The sequence below is a fragment of the Aotus nancymaae genome, unplaced genomic scaffold, assembly GCF_030222135.1.
Source record: "Aotus nancymaae isolate 86718 unplaced genomic scaffold, 86718_ANA_hifiasm-v0.15.2.pri h1tg000122l, whole genome shotgun sequence".
Lineage (NCBI taxonomy): Eukaryota > Metazoa > Chordata > Mammalia > Primates > Aotidae > Aotus > Aotus nancymaae.
Window position 1 is genome coordinate 1,890,732 of NW_026988537.1, and position 24,695 is coordinate 1,915,426.

Below are 24,695 nucleotides of genomic sequence, written 5' to 3' on the forward strand. Positions count from 1 at the left end.
TAGGCATGGTGGCACATGCCTGTAGTTCCAGCTACTCTAGTGGCTGAGGGATAAGAATCTCTTGAACCTGGGAGGTGGAGGCTGTAGTGAGCAGAGATTGCGCCGCTGCACTCCAGTCTGGGTGACAAGAGAGACTATCTTAAAACAAAGTAATAATAATAATAAAGTGCCTGGCACTGGCAGGCGCCTGATAAATAGCAGTCGTCACTACAGCTGTCTGTGCACGCCTCTCCGTCTGTATCTTGGTCCACGGTGCCTCTTTGTCCGTCTTTCCTCTTTTCTCCATTTATCTTCTTTTCCTGATTTATCTTTCTCAATTAATGGATCCAAACATAGACCTAAAATATATTTTTATTAATTGTTGTATTTTTTTTTTTTTGAGACAGGGTTTTGCTCTGTTGCCCAGGCTGGAGTGCAGTGGTGTGATCATGGCTCACTGCAGCTTTGACCTCCCTGGCTCAAGGGATCCTCCTGCCTCAGCCTCCTAAGTAGTTGGGACCACAGGCATATGCCACCATGCCCAGCTAATTTTTCTATTTTTTGTAGAAATAGAGCTTTGCCACATTGCCCAGCTAGTCTCAAATTCCTGGGCTCAAGTGATCCACCTGCCTTGGCCTCCCAAAGTGCTGGGATTACAGGCATGAGCCACCACACCTGGCTGTTATTCGGTATATTTTTGGAAGAGTTTTATTATCCATTTGCAAAATGTTAACATTGACAGAACATCTTAGATGTTGCTTTTAACTAACTGTAAACTCACTTCCCATGCTGCGTTCAACTGATCCTTTATTCAGTGTTTTCTCCCGCTATGTTTTAATGGCCCTCTAGTGTTATATCAATGGTTAACGGAATGGTTATATCCATTCACTCAACCAGCATTTGCCTGAAACCTCCTGGATACACCCACTATGGGAAAACAACTCAGGCTGGCAAGTCTGCAGCAAAAGCTCCCGTGGTTGGCGAGAGGCAGCACTCAGATGTCACGTGAAGGACACTTCCAACCTAGGATGCCTGGAATGGGTGAGGTGGTAAATTAAAAATAAAGGGTGGTTTTGCATTTGATTGTCAAATGCAAGAAGGTGATGTCATGTGATACATCAGGACCTCTATAACCTTGGCCTTTATTTAATAAACACATTGTAATTAATGAAACGACTCCCCCAGCTCTAAAAAGAAGATCCCACAGGTCGGCCTTGGACAAGAAATGAGTGAAGGAACAAGACCCCAGCCAAGAGGCAGTCAGGAGAAACGAGAAATGAAGGGGCAAGTCAGAAAACAGCCAAGAGAGAAGCCCCAAACCTGTCACCCTTGTCCTGTCCCAGCACACCGAATGATACTGATAAAATAGGGCTCAGATTCATTAGTCCCGGAACCTGGGGGGTTTCAGGCTGAAATGTCTCACGGGAGAGGTGGCAAAGTATGGCGGCACAGCTCACCTCTGCTGACAGAACGGAGGGTAGTGGAGCCGGAGGCCAGGGCCCTGGGGCAGGAGGTAAAAAGGGGACACCTGAGAGAGTCTGGAACCTAGAAAACGCTCATCAGGAAGAACAGGGAAGTTCAGAAGCAGAACCTAGAATTCCCCAAAGGCCTAAATAATGGGTGTTCCCAAACAAAGTCAGCAAGGGGCACTTCTTCACCTCTGGCCTCCCTCCCACGTGGCTTCAACTCAGCGTTCTGGGTATTTTCTATGGGATGTATCCATGGCTGTGAGGCCAAAACATCAGCAGCATGGGGGTCATTTTATCTGCTTTACGCCCACGGAAATGCCAAATCGGCGACGCCCATCCCCCCACAGATGGCTCTTTACCCTGAAAGTAGTAAATTCTAACAAACGCCATCCCTCAATCACGTCAGTCACATTTCAGGTGCCCGAGAGTGACATGGCTGGTGGCTGCTGTCATAGCCAGTGCGGAACTCGCCTGTTACCACAGAAAGCTGCCCTGGACAGCCCTGGGCAGTCATGGCAACTAGGACATGGGCGGGACGGACAGAAAACTTCACAAGATAGTCTTGCCCAAATCATTTAAAAAATGTGTCAAAAAGGCCAGCTTTTGTGGTAATATGGATATCTCGTCTAGTGCTTCTTTTCTTAAAAACATACCTCACTGTTGGTGTTTTTCTAATTCCTAAACATTCCATTTCAATGGATACCCAGGGCCCTGGCTTTTCATGAGAAGAGGGCAGGGATGGCTTGGAGGCCCCGGGTGAATGCCATCATCCCCTGACCTCTGACCCTATTTGTCCATCCCTCAAAGGAAACACTGTCTAGACTCTGCTCTTCCCAGCATTTCCCACCAACTCCTCGTAATTCCTCAAGCAATCTTAATCCCGAGAGACAAAGGCACAGCTCACCAGGCAGCGCTGTGGGGCAGGAGACCCAGGAGACCCCGCGGTGCCCTGGTCACCCCAGTCCCGCCCCCGGCTGCAGGATCTGTGACTCCCGCTCACACAGGCCAACTGAGTCACTGGCTTCAAACCATCTGTTCTCTCCATCCGACCCTCCAGTATCAGGGATGGGAACATGTTCTTTGTTCCTGAGTTGTGCTGTCTTTGTGTGCAACTCCAGGAATTCTCTGGCTCAGGCTTCTGGGAAGAGTCGCCGCAGGCCACGCACCCTGAAGCACTGCTACCCCAGGGCTGGGCTGGTGCTGGGCCTCTCTCTGTTCTAAAACCTGCTGCTCTGATGCCTGCAAGGAGCTGGGAGCATCAGAAGTGCAGAGGATGGCACTGCTCACCTTTCAATTATGTCCAGGCGCAGCTGGTGTCCGTGAGGCAAGGTAATGAGTTCCAGGCCTGAGCTCACCCCCATGTTCCTCTTCATCTCTTCAGAGACGTCAAGTATCCTAGCAACCTGTCAAGAGCCAAAGTTGAAATCCACTGGGTCAGGAAGTGGGCTTGCCTGATCACGAATTCAGCATATGAGAAGAAACACACTGAACCGGGTGGCGCGGACACACTTTCCATGTTGCATTTCTTTATAAGCAGCAGCTGACGGTACTGTTCTTGTATGATGTTTAGGGTGTTTTAATACACACAGTAGAGTATAAAACTTAGGGGGAAAAGAAAGACTGGTGGGAGATGCCTACACTGCTCTGCAGATCTACAGATTTGTTGTTTCTGCCCAGCCAGAGAACAGTTTAGTTCTCTGAGCTTTTGTCTAACACGGGATCCTGCTGCGACATTTTGCTGCCAACAGCAGGGCTGCATGTGTGCGGAGCTGGCTGATCCCCTGCAGTGGAAAAGCGGAATCTCATCCAAGTGCCTCTCCGCTGTGGGCTTTGCCATTCATGTTCTCACTTAACAGCCACAGCTGGCTGCTATTACCCTTAATTATGCTTCTCCTGGGCTCGGTAAATGCTCTGTACGTCTGGAAACTATTAAAAATGTGTACAGTGATTGGAAACCTGAGATCTCAAACACGCTTCTTTCTCCTGAGCTGTCCCAGACAGCTCTCAGCCCATCTCAATTCTAGTATGTAATTCTCAGTTTATTAGAATCAGGTATTAGTTATTACAATGTCACGGAGAAATGTTACAACTGAGCCAGTGTGTCTCCAGAATGGGGCTAATAGGCCAGGCACGGTGGCTTATGCCTGTTATCCCAGCGTTTTGGAAAGCTGAGGTAGGGGACTGCTTGAGGCCAGAAGTTTGAGACCAGCTGGGGAATATAGTGAGACCCCATCTTTACAAAAAATTAAAAATGAGCTATGCATGGTGATGTGCGCCTGCAGTCCTAGCTACTTGGGAGGCTAAGACAGGAAGATCACTTGAGTACAGGAGTTTGAGGTTACAGTGAGCTATGATCATGCCACTGCACTTCAGCCTGGGTGACAGAGCAAGACACTGTCCCTAAAAACAAAACAAAAATTAAATGCAGCTAATGACACCTCACAGCATAATGATGTACTAAGAGCGGAACTAACATATCCAACAAGTCTAGCCACCTAAACACACGGCAGGCACGGGACGGTTTCTTTCCTTGATCTTGTGCACGTGTCCTCAACCATAATTACTCTAGGCTATCAAAACACATCTGGTCATTTAGGTGTTATTACTAACCCTGCCCTGTAACTTCTGTGGTTCAACCCACTGTCAACCCTGAAGGGATGAGCCTATGAAATTAGTTCTCCAGTGGCAGATGCCAGAACAGGATGCAGAATTCCTACTGTGCTCCTACCTGTGCTCTCTGGGCCTCAGTTTCCCCTTTTCTAACTTAACTGCTAAGTTTGCCTTTCTCAAGGACTTTGCAAGGGATTCAGATAACTTTAGAACCCCCAGAAGCTACCTGAAAATAGAAGTTGTGAATCATCAGCCATGTGGAAAGGGGAAGAATTCTGGCCAGATCTTGGGAAAGAGATTTATACCTTGACCTTGGCAAGGTAGCCCAGATGTATGCCATGTACACTTCCTCACCAGCTGCCCTCTGTCAGAGGTCCCAGACCCTGTACTTCTGAAGCGTGTCCCCCACACTCTGGGTGGCGAGACTGGAAGGCCTGTGACTGATTCAGTTTTGCTCTGGAAGACCTGGCAGACAGATGGTGGTCCCTGCTCTCCAGCCTGTGTTTCTTCAGCATGTATATGCCATCCTTGGGTCACTTCACTGGAGCCACACCTGCTTGCCTGAGGGCTGAGGGGATCCCAAGCTCACACAGCCGGGCCTGGATTAGGTTCCCTGACAAACGCCCAAGGTCGTACAGCTCAGACACAGGAAGGACGAACATGTCTAGAGCACTTCCTGTGAGCCAACTCCTCAGGGCAGGGTGGCAGAGGCCCTCTACATCTCAGCTGGCCTACTCTGCTGCATCTGGACTCTGCCCATTGCTCCTCGTCCCACTGCCTTGGAGGCTGCTGCACTGACCCAGGAGAGCCCCTGTGGGTGCCCAGCCCAGCCCTCCTCCCGGGCGCAGAGGCCCTTCTAAAACACCATGAGACTGCCTAGCTCCGCTCGCTGGTTCTGTTGCCCTTGGCATAGAGGAGCAGATCTGTACTACGCTCGACTGTGAAGTGCCTCGCAGGCAGGAACCTGGTATGAGCCCAGAAGTAGAGACTTAGAAACACGGAAGGAAAGGCCTGTGAAGCCCTCCCACTTCGCACCCCTAACCCCATCTTCTTTCACTCACACAGAGCCAATCTGCTGCAAACCAACCCTCTCTCCATCGCTTCTGACAACTGAGCCTCTGTGCACGTGCATTGCCTGCTGCCTGCAAGACGCTTTCTGTGTGCTTCATCTGGCCAACGATGCAGCCTTCCAAACTCATCTCAGACGTCCCGGCCCCATCTCCACACCCCACTCCCTGTTCAAGGCCCTGCCCGGAGGCCCCACAGCTCCTATGCCTTCCCCTGCAGGGCATCTGCCACCTGGGTTGTGCTCCAAGTTCCTGCATCACTGTCCCTCCCCAGCCCAGCCCCACCAGATAATAGGTGCTCCAAGAGCAGAGGCCACGAGCTGCCCTGGCACACAGTAGGCACTCCATCAAGGCTGAATGCATAACACATACAAACAGTGCTCACTGTCGGCTAGGCAAGGTGCCCAGGGCTTTTAATATATTATCTCATTTAGTCCTCGCCGACCACCTGGGTAGTTGGTATTCCTTACAGATAGAGAAGGGGGGGCTCTTCAGCTGATGTGGCAGAGGTGGGACTCAGGCTCAGACAGAGGCCAAGCCCTTCACTACTGGACCTCGTTTCTAGCTACAGTCAAAGACCTTGCGAATGGTAGGAGAGGCTCAGTGGCTCCTAACCAGACCCTTGGGGGATAGGGAGATGGACACAGCTGGGCAGGGAGCCTGGAGGGCTCTTAGGACCACCCACTGTCCTGATGGCCTATCTGGGCATCTGCCCGCATGGCTGGGAACCAGCATGCGAGTCCCAGATGCTAGCCAGACCCTGCTCTCAGCTTCCAGGTGGCCCTGTCTGCGCTGCCGCTGCATTTGGGGTGGGAAACAACAGATCTTGTTGTATTTTCCTCTTAGAGATGCTGATCGTGCCTCCTTGGAAGTCAGTGATACCAGGAGGAGAATATGGAAATGGTGGTAGACTCCAGAGACAGGGAAGGAGGAATTTTCAACACAGCCCTGCCCTGGGGCTGGGTGGGCAGAGTCCAGGCTGGCTCCTGCTCACTGCCTGAGGACCCCATCCAGCCCTTTGTCCAGGGGTGCCTGCAGGCAGACATGAGAGTGAGGCCTCACTAGGAGACAAAACGCACCACAGCAAGCCCGGGCAGACTGTGTTCTTCAGTTGAGAACATCCCCGGGGTCTAGTTTCATGGCTACCAAAGGTACTGGGCGGGTCCCAGACCTCCTGCCAAAGGCGGGCAGGCGAGGGATTTGTTCCCTTGAGAATTGGGCTGCTCTGTAAACCCAGGCCTATTTCTACAAGGAGCTTCGTCTATGGAGAACCCATGCAGGTTCACACCAGGCCAGAGTCTCCCTCCTGGCCCACTGACACGGTTCTGCTCTCAGATCTAGGGCCCAGTGTGCTTGACTGATTAGAACAGAAATCCTCACTCCTCTCACCTCCCAAACAGGTTAAGCTCACTTACTTAAAGTGAGGTCCGATAACTCCACAAATTGCATGACCACCTGTGAGCACTGCCCAAGGCCATCTGGCCAAATGTGCAGCACAACCTCGTTCTTCCAATGCAGCTGGTCCCCCGGCTCTCCTCTCAGGGCCTGCCCAGCAGAAGTGCACCCTCAGCCCCACCTCCCAGGCCTGGGCAATGAGTTATTCTGGTTTCTGAGTCATCCTCAAGTTCTGTTGTCAGCAAGGGCATTGTTTGCCCCAGGATGGCCAGCAACTGCCTCACGTTCCTCAAGCTGTTTGTGGGAGCCCTCCATCAATGCTGGCACTTCCTGCAGGGGTGCTCCGAGACTGGACTTCTTGCCATGATCCAACACAAAGGGAGGAAAACCCGGTTCCTAAATAAGCCCTGACATTTGAAGCTAATTGACTTCACTGAGCTACGAAAAAAAAGGGCTTTGAACGCCCAGGAACCAGCCTCTTCATATTGAGAAGGTGGACTGAGACCACCATTGCCTGAGATGGTGCCTGGTGTCTAGAATACAGTCAGCTCTCTTTATCTGTGGCTTCTGCAACAGTAGATTCAACCAACCGAGGGTCAAAAATATTCAGAAAAAAAAATTGCATCTGTATGAAACATGTAGACGTTTTTCCTTGTCATTATCCTCTGAACAATACAGTATAACAGCTATTTACGAAGCATATGTATTGTATTAGGTGTTGTAAGTAATCTAGAGATGATTTAAAGTATACGGGAGGATTGCATAGGTTATATGCAAATACTACTCCATTTTATATAAGGAACGCAAGCTTCCATGGATTTTGGTAGCCACTGAAGGTCCTAAAACAAATCCCCATGGATCCAAAAAAGTGACTAAATCTCTCTTAAGGATGAGGTTGCTTTTGGGAATGAACAAAAGTCACTCACATCTAAAATAAATGTTTCCTATAAAAAATGGTGATGGGCCGGGAGTGGTGGCTCATGCCTATAATCCCAGCAGTTTGAGAGGCCAAGGCAAGCAGATCACTTGAGCTCAGGAATTCGAGACCAGCCTGAGCAACATGGCAAAATCCCATCTCTACAAAAAATACAAAAAGTTAACCAGGTGTGGTGGCCTGTGGCTGCGGTCCCAGCTACTCAGGAAGCTGAGGTGGGAGGATCACTTGAGCCTGGGAGGCAAAGGCTGCCATGAACTGTGAGTGCACCTCTGCATTCCAGCCCGGGTGACAGTGAGACCTTGTCTCAAAAAAAAAAAAAGTGACAATTTATTTAATCATGTGGAAAGTCATTTCTCTGGAGAAATGATAATGTTTTTGCATAAACCAAATGCTGACAACGGTGATCTCCGGGAAACTGCATGTGGTGTTTTCATCCGTGCAAGCCAGGGCAGACTGCCTTCTTCAGTTGAGAACAGCCCTCGGTGCCCCGGACAGGGCCACCCGGAAGCTGAAATTAACTGGATTTTATCTTTTAAGCTGTATTTTAGATTTTTTCTAAACTGAGGGAGGATTATTTTAAAAATCAAGGTAGCTTTAAAGATGTTTATTTATACTAAAGACCACTTTAGTAATAAGTCTATCATGCATAAATATAATGTAATAAAAATAACTAAGGTCTGCTACTCCAGAAACATTTTCATCTACAATCTACTCTCCTGTAGCTTTGGCTTTACCAGTTCTGATGGAGCTGAGGCCAAGGGGGATTTTTTAAATAGCACCAGGTAGGAGGAGGAGGATTCTGTTGCAGCTGCTGACACCAGCAGGGGTGGGTGGGTAGACAGGGCGGCCCCCACCCCCGGCAGCAGGCTGCCATCCCTCTGTCTGAGATGAATTTTATAAGCTTCCTGCTTGGGCAAAGGTTGCCCAGCTTGTGGCTCCCACCCATTAAATAAATCCCCATGCTGGTGTTACCTTCAGACCTTCCTATGGACAAAGTAACTAATGGGTGAGGCAGAGTGAGGCCAGACGGATCCCCTCCTTCCAAACCTTCCAAAGCCAGAACAACACCTGGACCCCAGCTCTTACCTTGCAGTCCACGCTCAGTATGTGATGGGCGATGATCTTGGGGTCACTGTTGGTGAACACTTCTTTTGCACGTTTCAGCATTGCTGTTTCCAGGGGCTTATTCTCAGGGGGAAGGAGCTTTGACTCAAAGTCATTGGGCCTGAAGGAGGAGACGGTCTCCAGGAGGGGTGTCACAAACTCGCCCTTGTCCCACTGCCCGTCCTCCGTCTGAGCTGCCACAGGTTCCCAAGGTCTTTCCCTGTCATCACCATCAAGGATCAAGTAGTTGATGCCCGAGTTCCGGGGACCTGGCGCCCCATTCTGCTTGGCTGTGAGCAGTTCTGTGCGGCTGCCCTGGGCACATAAGGAAAGCTTGGCTGCCCTGCCGCAGCCTGTGGCAAATGCTGGGTTCAGTTCACAGTAGCTGGCCTCTGAGTTGAGCCAGGCGGAAGGAGATGAGGGAGCCTTGAGGAGGGGCACCTTGCAGGGCTTAGGGGGCGGCTTAGGGCACAGCTGGCTGTCTGATCCCCTCAGAGCCTCCCCAGCCCTGGCGTCCGAGGAGACCCTCCGAACCACTGCTGGGCTCAGGGCGGGCTCGCTTCCTGTCCTGAACACGGGTGAGTTTGGGCAGGGGCTTGTGTCCACACCCGAGGACTGAGGTGGCAGCTTGCAGCCTGTGGGGGTAAGAAATGGTCAGAAAAAGCTCATCTGTGTGGAGAATATAAAACAAACAAAAGCAGAGTGGCAGTTCCCCGGCCCTCTGCTCATGCCCTTGGGTTTCAATTTCCATTTTCATTTCCAAAAGCAAATGCAGTATGACTGCCCCATGCCCAATCTCGGGGAGCCTACAGCATTGTGAGGGCTGGGCTGGGCTTGCCCCATCCCACACTCCTGGGTGCAATTCTAAATCCCGGGGACTACTGACACCTGGGCTACAAACGTTGTTGTGTGGTCATAGAAGGCTGGGACAGTCAGAACGAGGAAATCTATGAGCGTGGAAGGCATGAGTAATGTAATCTTGCCCTAAGAGCCACGTAATGACTCCAAGGGAGAGCTGGAGACAGGGAAGGGAGGAGAGACAGGTAACCACATGGAAGTAGTTTACGCAGGGGCATTAGCAAAACCCCTTTGTGGTCCCAGGCAAAGTCAGTTATGAAAATAATGAAAAACAACCCCCGGTTCTACCAATGTAACTGCTTAGGAGGTGTGCCTGCACCCCAAACCTTATCACTCTTCTGGCCTTGAATGGAGGATGGAGAGGAAGGGGAGTTGGCCTGGGCAGCTGTTCTGTCAAAAGTCCCTGGATCCACCCACCCGCCCAGGAAAAGGACTAAGGGAGTAGGCTTATTTGTCAGGAAGACCACGAGTTTTCAAATGGGCTTGAATCAGAAAACCTGGGTTCAAACGCTAGGTGATTCTAAAGAAGTTACTTAACCTACCTGTGCCTCAGTTTCATCAGCTGTGAAATGGCGATAATCACGCCCACCCTGAAGGCTTGCCGTGAGGCCTAAAAGCTGGCATACAGAGTCTAGCTCAGTGCCTCACCACTGGATATAATTCTGCAAACCCATTCCCCTCCATGCTGCAGGCCTGAAGCCTCGTGCCGTTTCCAAATGAGACGAGTAGATGGGGCGGGCTAAAAGCCTAAAGGAAACCAGGGTCATGCTGACATTCTGTTCCCCGAAAATTCCCTGAGACATACCAATCGGCAGGTAACTCTCTGACTGGTGGGCTTTGAGGGACAAGGCTCTTCTGTCCTGCATGTGATCCAGACAGGCTGGCTGGCTACCACTCTTTTCTTTATTTCTGAAGCAAAAGACAAATAGGACAGAAACATGTCATTAAAGTGTAAAACCTTTAGGCATGGAAACTTAAAAAGAAACAAGAAAGAAAACTGCTCAGAACGAGAGTGCTACAGCATACCCTAAAAGTAAAAGAATGTCCGCTGGCAGAAGAAATTACTGATGTGGCAATTAATACACGACTGTGTTGTGTGCTCTGTCCCCCTGTCCCCATGACCAATGCAGCTAAGTTCTAGGATGCCTCCTCTGGGCCGTTCCATCCTGTTCAACAGAGTAGGGTCAAAGTTTTACGATACTCCCGGGAAAATCTGATGAACTGGAATGTGTACTTTTAACAGAGCCTAAAATTACTTACAGGCCCAGAGAAAATGGCCTGCCTAACTAACATGCATTTTCCACATGCTCCACAGCGTTGCAGTTAGGAAGGAAGCTGTGTGGCAACTCACATTCTGGTGCAAATCTCAGCATCCCCCAAATAACCTGCAGGACTGCTCCGGGAGGCTGCCCTCCCCAACCTCATGGCTGCCCTGTGGGAACCCCCCTACATGGCCTCCTCCTGCTGAGCTGGGAAAAGGCACCCGCATGGTCACCAAGCAGCGGCTGGGAGGCACACTGGGTAACCACACAGGGAAAAGGTGGAAGGTAACTTTCAACACACTCTCCGTTATTCCTTCTGTCCCTTTCCAATTCAAATTGGGAATTTCTCTAATTAGCACCAAGCACCAGAACCTCCCTAGCTAGAGACGGAGGCATGCACCAGCCAAGCTGTTATGAATTTTAATTGGCCTTCCCATAAGCATAAAACATTCTTACGTTACAGAAATCACGAAGTTCTTTCCTACCTTTACAAGCACCAAAGAAAAAACAAACAAATCAAAAAAACCCCAAACTCCGAGCAACAGAGAAATTCCAGCAACCTTTCGAAGATAAGGCAAGAACGAGGGCAAATTACAAAAGGAAATGGCTCCTGAGAAGTGATATTTAAGTAATGACCACTGCGGCTGGACTCCAAGGGCCAGAACGGAAGGGCTTGGAATGCAACCCGCCTGTGAGCACACACCTTTGCCCAGGGCAGGCCACCAGCCAGCCAACTAGCAGGCCCGACGTCAGGACAGGTGGCATCTGGCCAGAGCTGACGTGAGGGAGCCACTGAAGGGCATCGGGGCAGGGCAGCAGGCCATGGGGCTGTATTTTCCCCTCCTCCCACTTAAACGTTTCTGGGCGTGCTGCCTGTGCAAAGTGGTGACAAGTCCTAGGAGGATCTGGATTCCAAAGGGCAAACAGAAAAGTGGCTCTATTAGGCCTGACTTGTTGACTTAGAGACTTTCTTAGTCTTTTTTTCATTTCTTATCTTAAAATGTTTTTAAACCAGGATCATTCAGGGCCAACAAGGATGCCTTCCCCACAGCAGTGGTTCTGTTATCTGGCCGAATACACTCCTACTCTGTATATGATGTTAACTCCCTGCTTCCACTATTGAGCAGCCAATCCCTCCCAAAGCAAACAGAAGGAAAGGTACCCCTGTAACATTGTAAGGGGTCTCAAGTCCAATCCTATGAGTATGAAGAGGAGCATTTCTAAATATCGGGCCTTGCCTCCCTCCTTGTAATTGCCCTGAGTTTTTTGTTTGTTTGTTTTTGCTTGTTTTGAGACAGGGTCTTGCTCTGCTGCCCAGGCTGGAGTGTAGTGGCTTGGTCATGGCTCACTGCAGCTTTGACCTCCCAGGCTCAAGCAGTCCTCCCACCTCAGCCTCTCAAGTAGCTGGGACCACAGGCACACACCACCATGCCCAGCTAATTTTTGTGTTAAAAATTTTTTTTTAATTATTAAAAAAAATTGTGGCTACATAGTAGGTGTCTACACTTACGGGGTACATGAAATGTTTTGATACAGGTATGCAATGTGAAATAAGCACGTCATGGAGAATGGGGTATCCATGCCCTCACGCATTTATCTTTTGAGTTACAGACAGTCCAATTACAATCTTTATTTTAAAATATATAATTGAGTTGTTTTGATTATAGTCACCCTATTGTGTTATCAAATAGGTCTTATTCATTCTTTCTAAATTTTTTTGTACCCATTAACCATCCCCACCTCCCTCCCAACCCCCACCCACTACTACCCTTCCCAGGCTCTGGTTACCATTCTTCTACTCTCTCTGTCCAGTAATTCAATTGTTTTGACTTTTTGATCCCACAAGTAAGTGAGACACTTGATATTTGTCTTTCTGTGCCTGGCTTGTTTCACTTAGCGTAACGATCTCCAGTTCCATCCATGTTGCTGCAAATGACGGGATCTCATTCTTTTTATGGCTGAGTAGTACTCCACTATCCATCCATCTACTGATGGACACTTGGGCTACTTCCAAAGCCGAGCTATTGTAAACAGAGCTGCAACATAGTGCAGACAGCTCTTTGATACACTGACTTCCTCTCTCTTGGGTATATACCCAGCAGTGGGATTGCTGGACTATATGGTAGCTCAACTTTCAGTTTTCTGAGGAACCTCCAAACTGTTCTCCATGGTGGTTTTACTAACTTACATTCCCACCAACGGTACAGGAGGGCTCCCTTTCCTCCACAACCCTCACCAGCATTTGTTATTCCTGTCTTTTAGGTATAGGCCTTTTTAACTGGGGTAAGATGATATCCGTTACAGTTTTGATTTACATTTTTCTGATAACCAATCATGTTGAGTACCTTTTCATCTGCCTGTTTGCCACTGCAGTGGTGCGATCTCGGCTCACTGCAACCTCTACCTCCCAGGTTCAAGTGATTCTCCTGCCTCAGCCTCCCCAGTAGCTAGGACTACAGGAATAACCACACCTGGCTAATTTTTGCAGTTTTAGTAGAGATGGGGTTTCACCATGTTGGCCAGGTTGGTCTTGAATTCCTGACCTCAGGTAATCCACCTGCCTTGGCCTCCCAAAGTGCTGAGACTACAGGCATGAGCCACTGCGCCCGGCCCATGTGTATGTCTTCTTTTTAGAAATGCCTATTTCTCAAAAGAGCAAATCTTTTACCCAGTTTTTTTTTTTTTTTATCACAGTGTTAGATTTTTTCCTATAGAATTGTTTGAGCTCCTTATATTAATTTTCTTATTTTTTGTAGAGATAGGGTTATGCCATGTTGCCCAAGCTGGTCTCGAACTCTGGAGCTCAAGCAGTCCTCCCACCTTAGCCTCACAAAGTGCTGGGATTACAGTTGTGAGCAACTGTGCTGGGTCTGAGTCTGACATTCTACTCCCCTCCAGATAATAATTATCATTAGCACTTCCCTGGAGCTCCTATGTGCCTGCCCTGTTCTGAGCACTTTGCATATATTAAATCATGTATACCTCACAAGCTCCATCTTTCTAGATGAAGAAGCTGAGGCCCAGGAAGGTCGAGTCGCTTGACTCTGGTTGAACAGTTGCCCAGTGCAGAGCAGGCATTTGTGCCTGGCTACCAGGTCCACAGCCAGAGGCTGACTAGCATGTGCTGGAGCCTCCAGGCAACACACAGCTGTCATTTGCTTTCCACACAGAGTCCTGTATTTTCCTCCCCAAGTTCTGTAGCATAGAAATGACAGTTTATGACATTTCCTCATGGACCATAAAGAAAACCAGTGAGTAGAATACAATATGTTGGTTTATGTGTATAAGATTAGAAGCTGGGAGCCAGGGCAGGGCTGCTGTGTGACTGAGGGCTGGACTGGGTCTATGTCCCTGACACCTGCCTTTTCCCTCCTTTCCTTTCCCAGTGCATTTAGATGATGTGCACAAGGACCCTGAGCTCTGTGAAAGACAGGCCCTAAACAAATGCAGGCCACCACTGCTGACATCTGACAGCTGGGCGCCGAGGCTCAGCGATGTTCTGAAGCCCTGATTTTCTACCAAGTGCTCGAAATCCTTCTCTGCCCCCATTTCCCAAGGTTCACACTATAGCCCCCATGCTCTCTGAGTCTCTTATCTTAGAAATCTCATCTGTTCTCACCAAGTCAACCACCCTTTCCATGTGGACCAAGCCCTAATTTAAGTCTTCAGCCCTAATGGCCTCCTGGATCCCAAAACTCCTGCTGGACTCTGGCGCTCAAGCCCATAGTCTTCCAGCTCAGATGAAAAAGCATGTTTTTCCTCCAAAGTCCCCCCCCTCCTGGTCACTCCTGCTGTCTCCAATGTGCCCTCCTCCTACTCTGCCACGTGCATTAGAGTCCTGGGGGGCCAGGCCCCTCCATGATTTACTAACTGGCTTTCCTGTTCCTGTCTCACTCCTTGCCCCCAGTTCATTGCTGTCCATTTCTATTCTTAGGACATCTGCGTTCACTCTGCTGAGTCTGTGCAGTTCCCTCAAAGCCCTGCACCTGGTATTAAGGCCCCCACGATCTGGCTGGGGCTAACTCCCTAAGCCCACTGCTACGGGTCCCTTGCACAGACCTTCTGTTCCAGTCCCACCTGCACACTCACTCCAAGATCATGCCATTTTTCATCCCCAGACTTCCAGGCTGTGCCTCCCACCTGGAAGAGCCCCCGCCCTTTGCAGCATCTATCCAAATTCTCCCCAGCCATCAGACCAGCCCAAGCTTAACCCCCCTTCACAAGTCTCTCCTGTTGCCACCCGCTCTGTCCTTCCTCAGCTCCTGTGCCATTTACTGCTGGCACTGCTCAGCTGGGAGCTAACAGTGCAGTGCCTCGTAGCAGCTATTCCACGAACAGTTGGCATGCCTATTAACATCATTTATTTCTCTGTTCCATGATGAATTCTTCATCTGCCTAAGTTTGGGCACCTCTGGTGCCTTTCATGGTCCTGTGCCAACTGCGGAGGAGGCCTTGACTCACCTGAGGAGGTTTCCCCTGGGCAAATTCTGCTCTTGGGTCTGGACGCCACCCGTGGTGAGGCTCAGTCTCTTGGCCACATCCGGCCGTCCCTCGGTGAGGCTGCCCTCCCGGGCCCGGCCTGGGGAGGTGCCATAACGCTCCTCCAGGCACCGCAGGGGCACCGTCCTGTTGATGGGCTGGAAGATGATGGCACCACTCTGCTGGGAGATGGGCCGGCGGTTGCCCACATAGCAGCGCACCAGGCCGGGGATGGAGTCGAAGCTCTCCGTCTCGAACTGGTACTGCACGCGGCTGTACGCCTCGCTGAGCCGCAGAACTGTCCGGTTGATTTTGAAGTGCTGAGCGAGGTTCTTCCACTGACAGGTTAGGACAAAGTTCCCAGGGCTGGACAGAGAGTCACGAACTAGGAAGTCACCATCTCGCTGCACAAGGTTTTCAGACACCTTTGGGACAAAAAGGTGAGTGAGGAGTAAAAGCAAAATCGCATTCCTTCCAAAAGCTTATGGCTACCCACTTCTCCCAATGCTACCATTTCTTATTGGGTCAGCTGTTTAGTCTGGCTCTTCCTGTAGCCTCAACCACCTGGGTTCGCATCCTGGCTCAGCTGTAAGACTCTGGACAAATTACATAATCTCCTTGTGGCTAATTTACATTATCTGAAAAACACAAATGATACTATTACCTACAGGATGGCTAAAAAAATTTAAGGAGCTAAAATGTTAGCAATAACTCTTGTTATTATAGTTATGGTTATAGTGTTCAGTTACCCAGTTTGGAACGATTTATGGCTGAAAATTTATATTCATGACAAGTAGTAAACAAATTTAACGACCATGATAAGGAGGACAGTGGTGATAGCCACCGGTTTTATAACTCTGACAATTTTTCTGAGACATTCCATCATTTGATCAACAGTATACTTCTGTTAGCTTAAAACAGTAGGCTACCATGGTTACTTCGAAATTGCATCTTTGCCTTAAAAATGTTTTCACTTAGAAATTCCATTTCTTAGAATTGAGCCTGTGAAGGCCGGGCGTGGTGGCTCACGCCTGTAATCCCAACATTTTGGGAGGCCGAGGCAGGTGGATCACAAGGTCAAGAGATCGAGACCATTCTGGCCAACATGGTGAAACCCTGTGTCTACTAAAAATGCAAAAATTAGCTGGGCGTGGTGGTGCACGCCTGTAGTTCCAGCTACTCGGAAGGCTGAGGCAGGAGAATCACTTGAACTCGTGAGGTGGAGATTGCAGTGAGCTAAGATTGAGCCACTGCACTCCAGCCTGGTGACAGAGCAAGACTCTGTCTCAAAAAAAAAAAAACCTAACAAACAAAAAAAACAGAATTGGGCCTGTTGAGCCTGTGAAAATAATTATAGGTATGAACATAGTACCCTTAAAGGATGTTGGTCCCAGTGTTAGAAACACCCTAAGTGTCCAGTAAATTGTGATGCATGCATACCATGGACAGACATACAATGTAGGCTGGTACGGAAGAATATTTTATAGTGGGTGAAAATTTCCAGGACATAGTAAGTGAGTAGAATGGGCTACCAAAAACGTATATGCAGTACAATCTCATACTTGATTTTGAAAAGCCCCGGAGAATATATGTACACAAAAGTGTTCATAGTGGTTATCTCCAGGAGAATTATAGATAAGAGTTTAATTTCCTTATTTTTGCATCTATATTTTCTACCATCAATTTTAAACTTAAAAGAACAAAGTCATAATAAGAATTATTTATTTGATTGTGCCAAGAAATATGCTACATTAAAAAAAAAAAAAAAGCCCAGGCGTAGTGACTCATGCCTGTAATCCCAGCATTTTCGGAGGCCAAGGTGGGTGGATCACTTGAGGTCAGAGGTTCAATACCAGCCTGGTCAACATGGTGAAACCCCATCTCTACTAAAAACATAAAAATTAGCTGGGCATGGTGGTGGGTGCCTGTAATCCCAGCTATTGGAGAGGCTGAGGCAGGAGAATCACTTGAACCCAGGAGGTAGAGGTTGCAGTGAGCTGAGATCATGCCACTGCACTCCAGCCTGGGTGATACAGCAAGACTCTTGTCTCAAAAAAAAAAAAAAAAAAAACTTATGACATGATGCCCTTCCCCCCAGCCCCTGCCCACACATTTCCTGTCATGTTGTCCTTGGTTAATGATTGGCCAGATCAGGTTTACAATAAAAACCTAAGGGAAATTCTATGCCTCAATTCTGCAGACTTATTCTATTTTTCCATTTTTACACTATTACATAAAAAAACATTATTCATGGCAATCATCCAAATGACACAGTATATTCTGGGCCACGAGTCTGTGGTCATGGGTTTAATTCCCTTCTTCCCCACCTCTGGGTCATGGTGTCCAGTATGGAAGTGATGGAGAGGGTGAATAACGCTGGCTCTACTGGGGCACAGGCAGCCTTGTTGGTCTGGGCCACCCGCTCTCTCTCCTCCTGAAGCTAAGCTGCTGCCTTGAGAGGGAGGGGTTGCAATGGTTGGAGGCTGCTGGCAGCTGGCCAAGCGTTCAATTACCTGGGCCACAGCCCTCCCTCCTAGTTCTTCCGGTTACTGACCCTGTGGCTGCTGCCTCCCGCAACTCTGCTTGCAGACCCCAGGAGCGCTGGCTGTCCCTTCACTTCCGGAACATGTGGATGTGTGCTCTGGGTTCTTGACCTCAGCTCTTGCCAAGGTCTTCTTAGGTAAGGCTCTAAATGAGGTCATTTTTAGAGTATTTGTTTTTGGTTATACAGGAGCTTGCTCCCACATGGTCTCGGAGTGGGACCCTGCATGTCATCAGTCTACACTGCCTGAGAGTAGCTGCGTGTGTGCTGGAGGGAACGAGCCCAGGTACCTGTCGGGGAATGCGGCCGTGGTACCAGGCATGGCTGCGCAGGTCCTCGCTGCTCAGCAGCAGCTCCTCCTCCAGCTCCTTCTTCAGCCTCTCGGGCGTCCTGTCCATCACGTGCCTCTCCTTGGAGAACTGCAACAGAGAGTCAACCATGAGCTCCCCTGCCCAGCCCACGCCAGGCCATGCCAGCTGAGGTGACCGCCTGTTTCACTAATCCAACCAGTTATGCTAAAGCCTGCATTCAGGTAGGGGAGCCTGGATAATGATTACAAAGAGCTGTGACCTTTCGTTTCTCTGGCCACAAGTGTGTAATAAAATTTTTACCTGCACATGGAGACTATCGTAGGAGAGTCTACCAAGAAGTTCCCTTTACCAGTCTACCCAAGCAGCTGGGCGGGAAGGGCCAGAGACGTGCAGACAGCAAGACACATGCTGCCCAGGCTACTCTCTTCCCGGGGGAGCTTCTGCATTCTCCTTCAGGACTGTCCTGACACAGAGTGCGGAGGGCAGCAGTTTCCTTCTGGCCTTAGATCCTGACCCAAAGCACAGTCCCTGGGCTGGTAACGATGGCCCTGGCTTCTTTGCTGTTGGCAAACTCAAGTTCAGGAATTGACTCTTTAGAAACTTTTAGGGCAAATGGACAGAGCAATTTTATGTCTCTTGAATCTAATAACAGAAGTCTATGTCTTTATTTCACTTTTCTAATATTTCATTTTTATGACAGATAGGAAACTGAAACAAATTTAAAAAGGCAACCCTGGTTCTTCACCTCAGATGGTTTGAGAACCACTGGTCTGCGGCATTGCACAGTGGCCATGGCGGGGAGTGCTGGGTGGCCAGCAGTGGCTCCAGGTTTAATTTAGAACCAAGCCCACATACAACATGTGACATGAACCTGGAAACCTGCCCAGTTTCCAGCAAGACCAGGCTCAGGAACCACTTGCTGAAGCTCCCATGAGCAGAAAAGGGCTGTGTCCCTGTGATTTTCCCGTTTCCCAGCTTGCCCTTCAAACTCCCATGAGAGCCACAAAATTATTACTTATCACACTACTTTTTAACAATGTTTATTTATTTTATTTATTTATTTTTGAGACAGGGTTTCATTGTGTTGCCCAGGTTAGAGCACAGTGGCGCAATCTCAGCTCACTGCAGCCTTGGCCTCCTCGACTCAAGCGATCCTCCCACCTCAGCCTCCCCGGTAGCTGTGACTACAGGCACGTCCCACCACGCCTGGCCAATTTTTGTAGTTTTTTTTTTAGAGATAGCATTTCACCATGTTGCCCAGGCTGGTTCAAACTCCTGGGCTCAAGTGATCCATCCACCACCTTGGCCTGTCCAAGTGCTGGGATTACAGGTGTGAGCCACTGTGCCTGGCCTATTAGACTACTTTGCACCTCAGCAAAGAACAGCTCCAAATCCTTTTCCGCTAAAAAAAAAAAAAAGCCCTGAAATCTTAGGACTAAATCTTATCCTCTAGTGTTTCTCTGCACGTTGGCCCATGAAGAGCACTAGCTGAATAACGACTCAGGCTGATTTTAAATCGGGCTCCAGCTTACTACTTGTGTACTGCTCCCTCCTTCTGTTCTCACTGGGCAGGCACTCACTCGGGAGTGTTTGAAGGATGGAATTTGCATCAAGATATGCTGACGCTGGCTGTCCAGGATGCCTGCAGGCTTTAGACGGTGATGTTTGACACCATCCGCTCCCATCATTAATATTGTACAGTTGTATCTGAAGATAGCTCGAGTGTGGAATGGGGGTTGTCAACCCGGCCACGCTTATTTTTCATTTATTGTCTGTCTTGCCTCCCACTAGACTGTAAGTTTTATGAAAACAGAAATCCATCTACCTTTTCCTCACTGCCCTTGAGCAATGCCTGAAAACATCAGGCATTGGGTATTTAGTAAACAAATACCCAGGATGAGAAAAGATGATGACTTTGCTTAGTAATGGAGATACTCCCTTTCTCTCTCAAGCTACACGAAGCCCTGTTTTCACTGGGCATGCTGCCATTCAGCCAAAAGACCACATTCCTCAATCTCTGTCTCTTCCAGGGAGATGCGGCCACAGGACTCGGTTCTGACCAAGGAGCTGAGATGTGATGGCCGGAGCCTCAACACCATTCTGGACTGAGTGGGGAGCCATACCTAGGAATGGCTGGGTGGAAGACCTGATTGAGGCTGGGTCCCTGATGACTGTGGGGCCAACACACCAGCCCTGGACTGCCAGCCTCCAGGTCTCCTAGGTGATCTATCTTAGGTAAGCCTGGGATTTGTGGGTGTTCCGGTCACTGGTGGCTGAACTAAGTCCTAACCCATATTGTGACCTGACTGCCATTTAGTCACCCTGACAGGCAGTCTGCAGGCTGAGCCTAAATCCCTTGAACTGCACCCTGGACCCACTTCTTGGTCTGAGCTCTGAAAATGCAGAGATCTGAAAACATACAGCAGGTCTTGCACAGTTCTTCGTTGAAAATTTATTTGCTTATATCCAAGAAGCTATTTCCATATTTATCTTTGCATTTTCCTTCCTCCCTGATGCCCTAACACTCAGCCACCTCTCCCTCTCCCTGGCTCCTTTCTCAGCCCTGCTCATAACAGCAAGCGTTTTTTTTTTTTTTTCTTTATATGCATCAATCTTTTATTCCAGGTTTTGAGATAATGCTGTTATAAACTGGTTACAAAAAATATATATAAAATCAGCTATCTTCCTAATTCCTAAGAGAAGAACAGGAAAATCCTAAATTATTGCACTTTCCCCCGTAGACTCCAGAGAGGGAATCATAGGGCACTACAGGAAAGTACCGAGAGAGAGAAATGAAGATACTAAGATTAACGCTCTCAAATAATTTGGGATGAAAGACCAGACTTCAAAAACTATGCCCTTAAGCTCTTGCATAATTTATGAAAAGTTTGAAGGTTACACAACTGCCTAGACTTGTATTTTAAAAGGGAAGGAGGGAAAGGGAAAGGGAGGAAAGAGAGGGAGGGAGAGAGGGAGACCCAGAGTGAACAAGCAATTGCAAAAGGCTTTTCATTTCCAGCCAGTGAGGGCTGGCTCGAATATGCTGCAGAGCCAGGTTTGCTGCTGGGAGCCTCTGCCTCAGCAGATGATGTGGACGACGTCTCCCAGACAACTAAAGAAAGCAATTCAAAAGGATCACCCCATATGGCCACCTCATGATTAAATAGTGGTTATTTTGGGAGTGGATGCCTTCTAGAACTTTCACTACTGCTTTCATTACATATATTAATGCAATTATTTTTCCCAGCTGCCTGTATTTTATGAGATCTTGATCTCCCCAACTATGATTTTGCCACTATAGATAAGTACTTTGATGGACAGTAAACCCCAAGGTGAGAAGTGACCATATAACGAATTGTGGCAAAATGTATCCATCTGTATTCCTGAGAACACTGGGATTGATAGCTGTGCTTCTTGGGGACCAGAAATGAGATTCCTGCTTCATAGGACTGGTCATGTGTGTCTGCAATATTTGGCAAAATTCCGTAGGCTTCCCACATGCAACTGAATTACTGGTGACAGTATATCCTTCCACTTTTCTGCTGCCATGTGGGAAGAATTTGGATTTTTCCCTGAATGCAACCACTCTGTTCATGGCCTGGGCTAGTTTTTAGGACATGGCTATGAAGCAAATTCTAGCACTTTAAGGTAACACAACAGAGCTTCTGCCTTCAGCAAAGGGTTCATCCCATCTGTGTGGCTATTGGTGTCCTCTAATCGTTCTAAGCTCTAATTTATTCTATGAATGCCCTAAGAATCCTCCTGCCATTCCTTAGACTACCTTTCTAAGGGAAGGGCAGAAGAGGTAAGTACTGTATTCATTCACATAATATTCACATGCACTGTTATAACTGGATAGCCCAGAATCATGCATGAGAAGAGACAGAATAAGGTGTCAGGTCCCAGGCATTCCAACTGTTTCCAATCTTGGGAAAATAAAGAAGACAAGCACATCATTCAAATCCACCCCAGTTCCTACAGCCTTTTCTCTTTTCCAACTCTACCACATTTGTAGACATCTTCTGAACTCAATGTGCTTCAAAGACTGGCTGGACTCAGATCATCCTCAATCCCTCTGTTAGCAAGGGACAGCAGCCATTGTGGCACCCAAAATGAGTAACGCAGCTGTGCTCTCTTGGAAAGTTGACACTGAGTGTGAATGCAGGACTCTGGCCCTCTGGGCTGTTGTTCTTCAACTGCCAGGCAGAGAGAGCAAGCCTTGTGAATAATCATTCGCTTACATAAATGCAATAAACATTAATAATGATCACATTATCTAGTAATACAACCTTCTCTCCAAGATCAAATTCTCTAACATTTGCTACTGAGTTTGAACCTCATTCCTAGAAGGCATCTGATTCCTGGTTTTTCCAGCTTTTTGTCTTCGGGGGAAGGAGGTGGCAAGAGGGGAGGAGTTGGAGAGGCAAGGTTGGTTTTCACTGCCTCGGCACAGGCTCCAGCCATCCTGAGCTCACACCACACAGCAGCTGTGGGCTCAGCCGCCGGAGGAAGGGGTGCTGCTGGGCTTTGGATCAAGAACATTGTGCCCACAGATCTTGCCAGGTTCATTCCAGGGACCAAATCCACCCACAACCACGATGAGACAAACATGCAGGTGGGGCCCATATCTTCTGCTTCAAGAAATTTAACAGTAGTCCTTTTGCGGGGACAGGGAGAGTAAGAAAAGGTACTATGTACGTAAGTAATAGGCATGCCTTCCGCAGGAAAGAAAGAGAAGAAGGGAGGGGAGTTAGTAACTACTGTACATGGCCCTTCTTGGAAATGTTCATGTTTGTCCCAGTCATTAGCATTGGGGTCTGAGATGAGATGTAGGTAAACTGACAAACAGGGCAAATGTAGGGGGTGGATGAGGCCGTCTCTTGTCCAACCAAATTGCAGTATAGTTCGAAAATTAATAAGTTACTATAATTGATGCTTTTCATGAAAATCTGAGTCTAGTAACATCTTTCCTATCCCCAGCATTTTAGTAGACCGCAACTCATATCAAAAGCTGTTACAGCGAGGTGTTTAAGATCCACCTCAATCCACAGGCCACTGTGCCACGGACCTGCTATGTGGCCTTGGGCAAGTGACAGTAACTGTAGGGCCTGAGGCTCCTCATCTACAAAATGGGCGAGATAATGCGTCATGAGGTGTTCATAAGGATTAAATGGGTCAGCACCTGGAAAGCATCAAGAACATCCCTGGCACGCAGTCGGCACTGGTGTCATTATAGACTCATATAAGGATGCTGCTAATCTGTTTCCATAAAACAAGCATGCTTCGTGTTCAGGGTCTGATGCAGGACGCTGAGGGAGGCCAGTGTTTGGGAGGGAAGCAGTGAAGGGAAGCAGCCTGGAGCTTGCCGAGGGCCTGGAGGCTGCCTGCCGCAGGTTTCTTCAATCCTCACTCACTGCCCGCCTGCCCCAGCACCTCTGCTCGGTTACATGGAGGGGGCTGGTCCTAGCTTGCTGGGGCTGGCTCGGAGAAATCATAAATATCACTCTGAATCTGGAAAGCACATCTCTGCAGCCCCATATGGCCCCGGCAAGTCCAGTCTTGACAGGCTGGAATAGCCAGGGCCTGGGAGATGATTGGAAAACACGTTCTGGAGGCGCAGAGCCAGCTCCATGGACGTGCTGGGAACCTTGATTAATGCGGAAACCCACATTTCAGCAGCTCTCCAAGGAAGAAAAGCCATTCCAGCATGGGAGAAATGGAGCTCGGGGTCTCCTGTGTGAGCACCAGAGCCTGCATTTCAAATCAGGCACAACAATGGGCCCTGGACACCCAGGAGATTCCAGTTCTCAAGACAGGGGAGGGGTAGGGATGCACTTGGAGGATCTGTCAGAAAGCCCCAGAGGAGGCTGAGGACACTCATTCACATGTAAGAGACAGCAGGATTTTTAAAAAGATGGCATCTACATTATAATTAATAATTATTTTACTCAATCCCTGCCTGTAAGAAAGGCTTCCTAGTTCCCACAGGATTTTAAATTGTGCAAATCACCAGGAAAGACTATCCCCAGACCTAGGAACTGAGGGTGAAAAGAGGTTGTTGCTGGCCATGGCCATCCATCACCATGACCAAACAGTTGCCCAGCATCTGGCTGCCCGCAGGGGATGGATGCCCTCATCCCTGCCCTCAAGGAAGGCACAGACTGCTTGGAAGACAGCACACAAAGAAACAATTTAACACACCCCACGCTCTAGAAACACACTGCCTGTCCTGCCGTCTGCTCCCTGTCCCTCCCAGCTCTGCCGCTAGGGCAAGTTACTCCACCTCCTTGTCCTTTGGTTTTCCCCATGGAAAAATGAGAAAAGTCACTGTGGCCAGGAGTGAGTGTCCTGCAAACAGCTTCATGGGGATGGGAGGAGGACAGAGGTCTGGAGAATCAGGGTTGGACGGTGAGGATCAGATCTGGGACATTTGAGCTAAGGAAGACAAAAAGGGCTGGCCTTGGCTGGAAGGTTCTGGCTAGGGGGAAAGGGCTAAAGCATGTGAAGACACAACGATAGTATGTTATGTATTTTATATAGATCCAGCAACCCCACGGTTCCCCAGGAGAGCCCCATCTTCACTCCAAGCATGTGGTTCTGACCCCACCTTCCTGACCATTGCTGGTTGGCTCAGGAAGGGCCCCTGTCCCAAGTTGGTCCAATCAGAGTTCTTCCTGGGATT

General features: G+C 48.8%; 1 protein-coding gene across 3 annotated transcripts in view; it reads right to left on the reverse strand.

The window, feature by feature from the left end:
* BCAR3 (BCAR3 adaptor protein, NSP family member) overlaps positions 1 to 24,695 on the reverse strand; it is a 294,360-nt gene that overhangs the window by 10,960 nt on the left and 258,705 nt on the right. For 2 of the 3 annotated variants that reach the window (XM_012439670.2, XM_012439676.3), the window contains 5 exons: positions 17,993 to 18,121; positions 15,143 to 15,585; positions 10,225 to 10,328; positions 8,544 to 9,196; positions 2,736 to 2,851 (listed from right to left, as the gene is read on the reverse strand). In XM_012439670.2, coding sequence (XP_012295093.1) covers positions 2,736 to 2,851; positions 8,544 to 9,196; positions 10,225 to 10,328; positions 15,143 to 15,585; positions 17,993 to 18,121 — 1,445 coding nt within the window. Of the gene's footprint in view, positions 1 to 2,735; positions 2,852 to 8,543; positions 9,197 to 10,224; positions 10,329 to 11,166; positions 11,363 to 15,142; positions 15,586 to 17,992; positions 18,122 to 24,695 lie in introns of those variants that run through there. The other variant, XM_021668083.2, reaches the window with a different exon arrangement.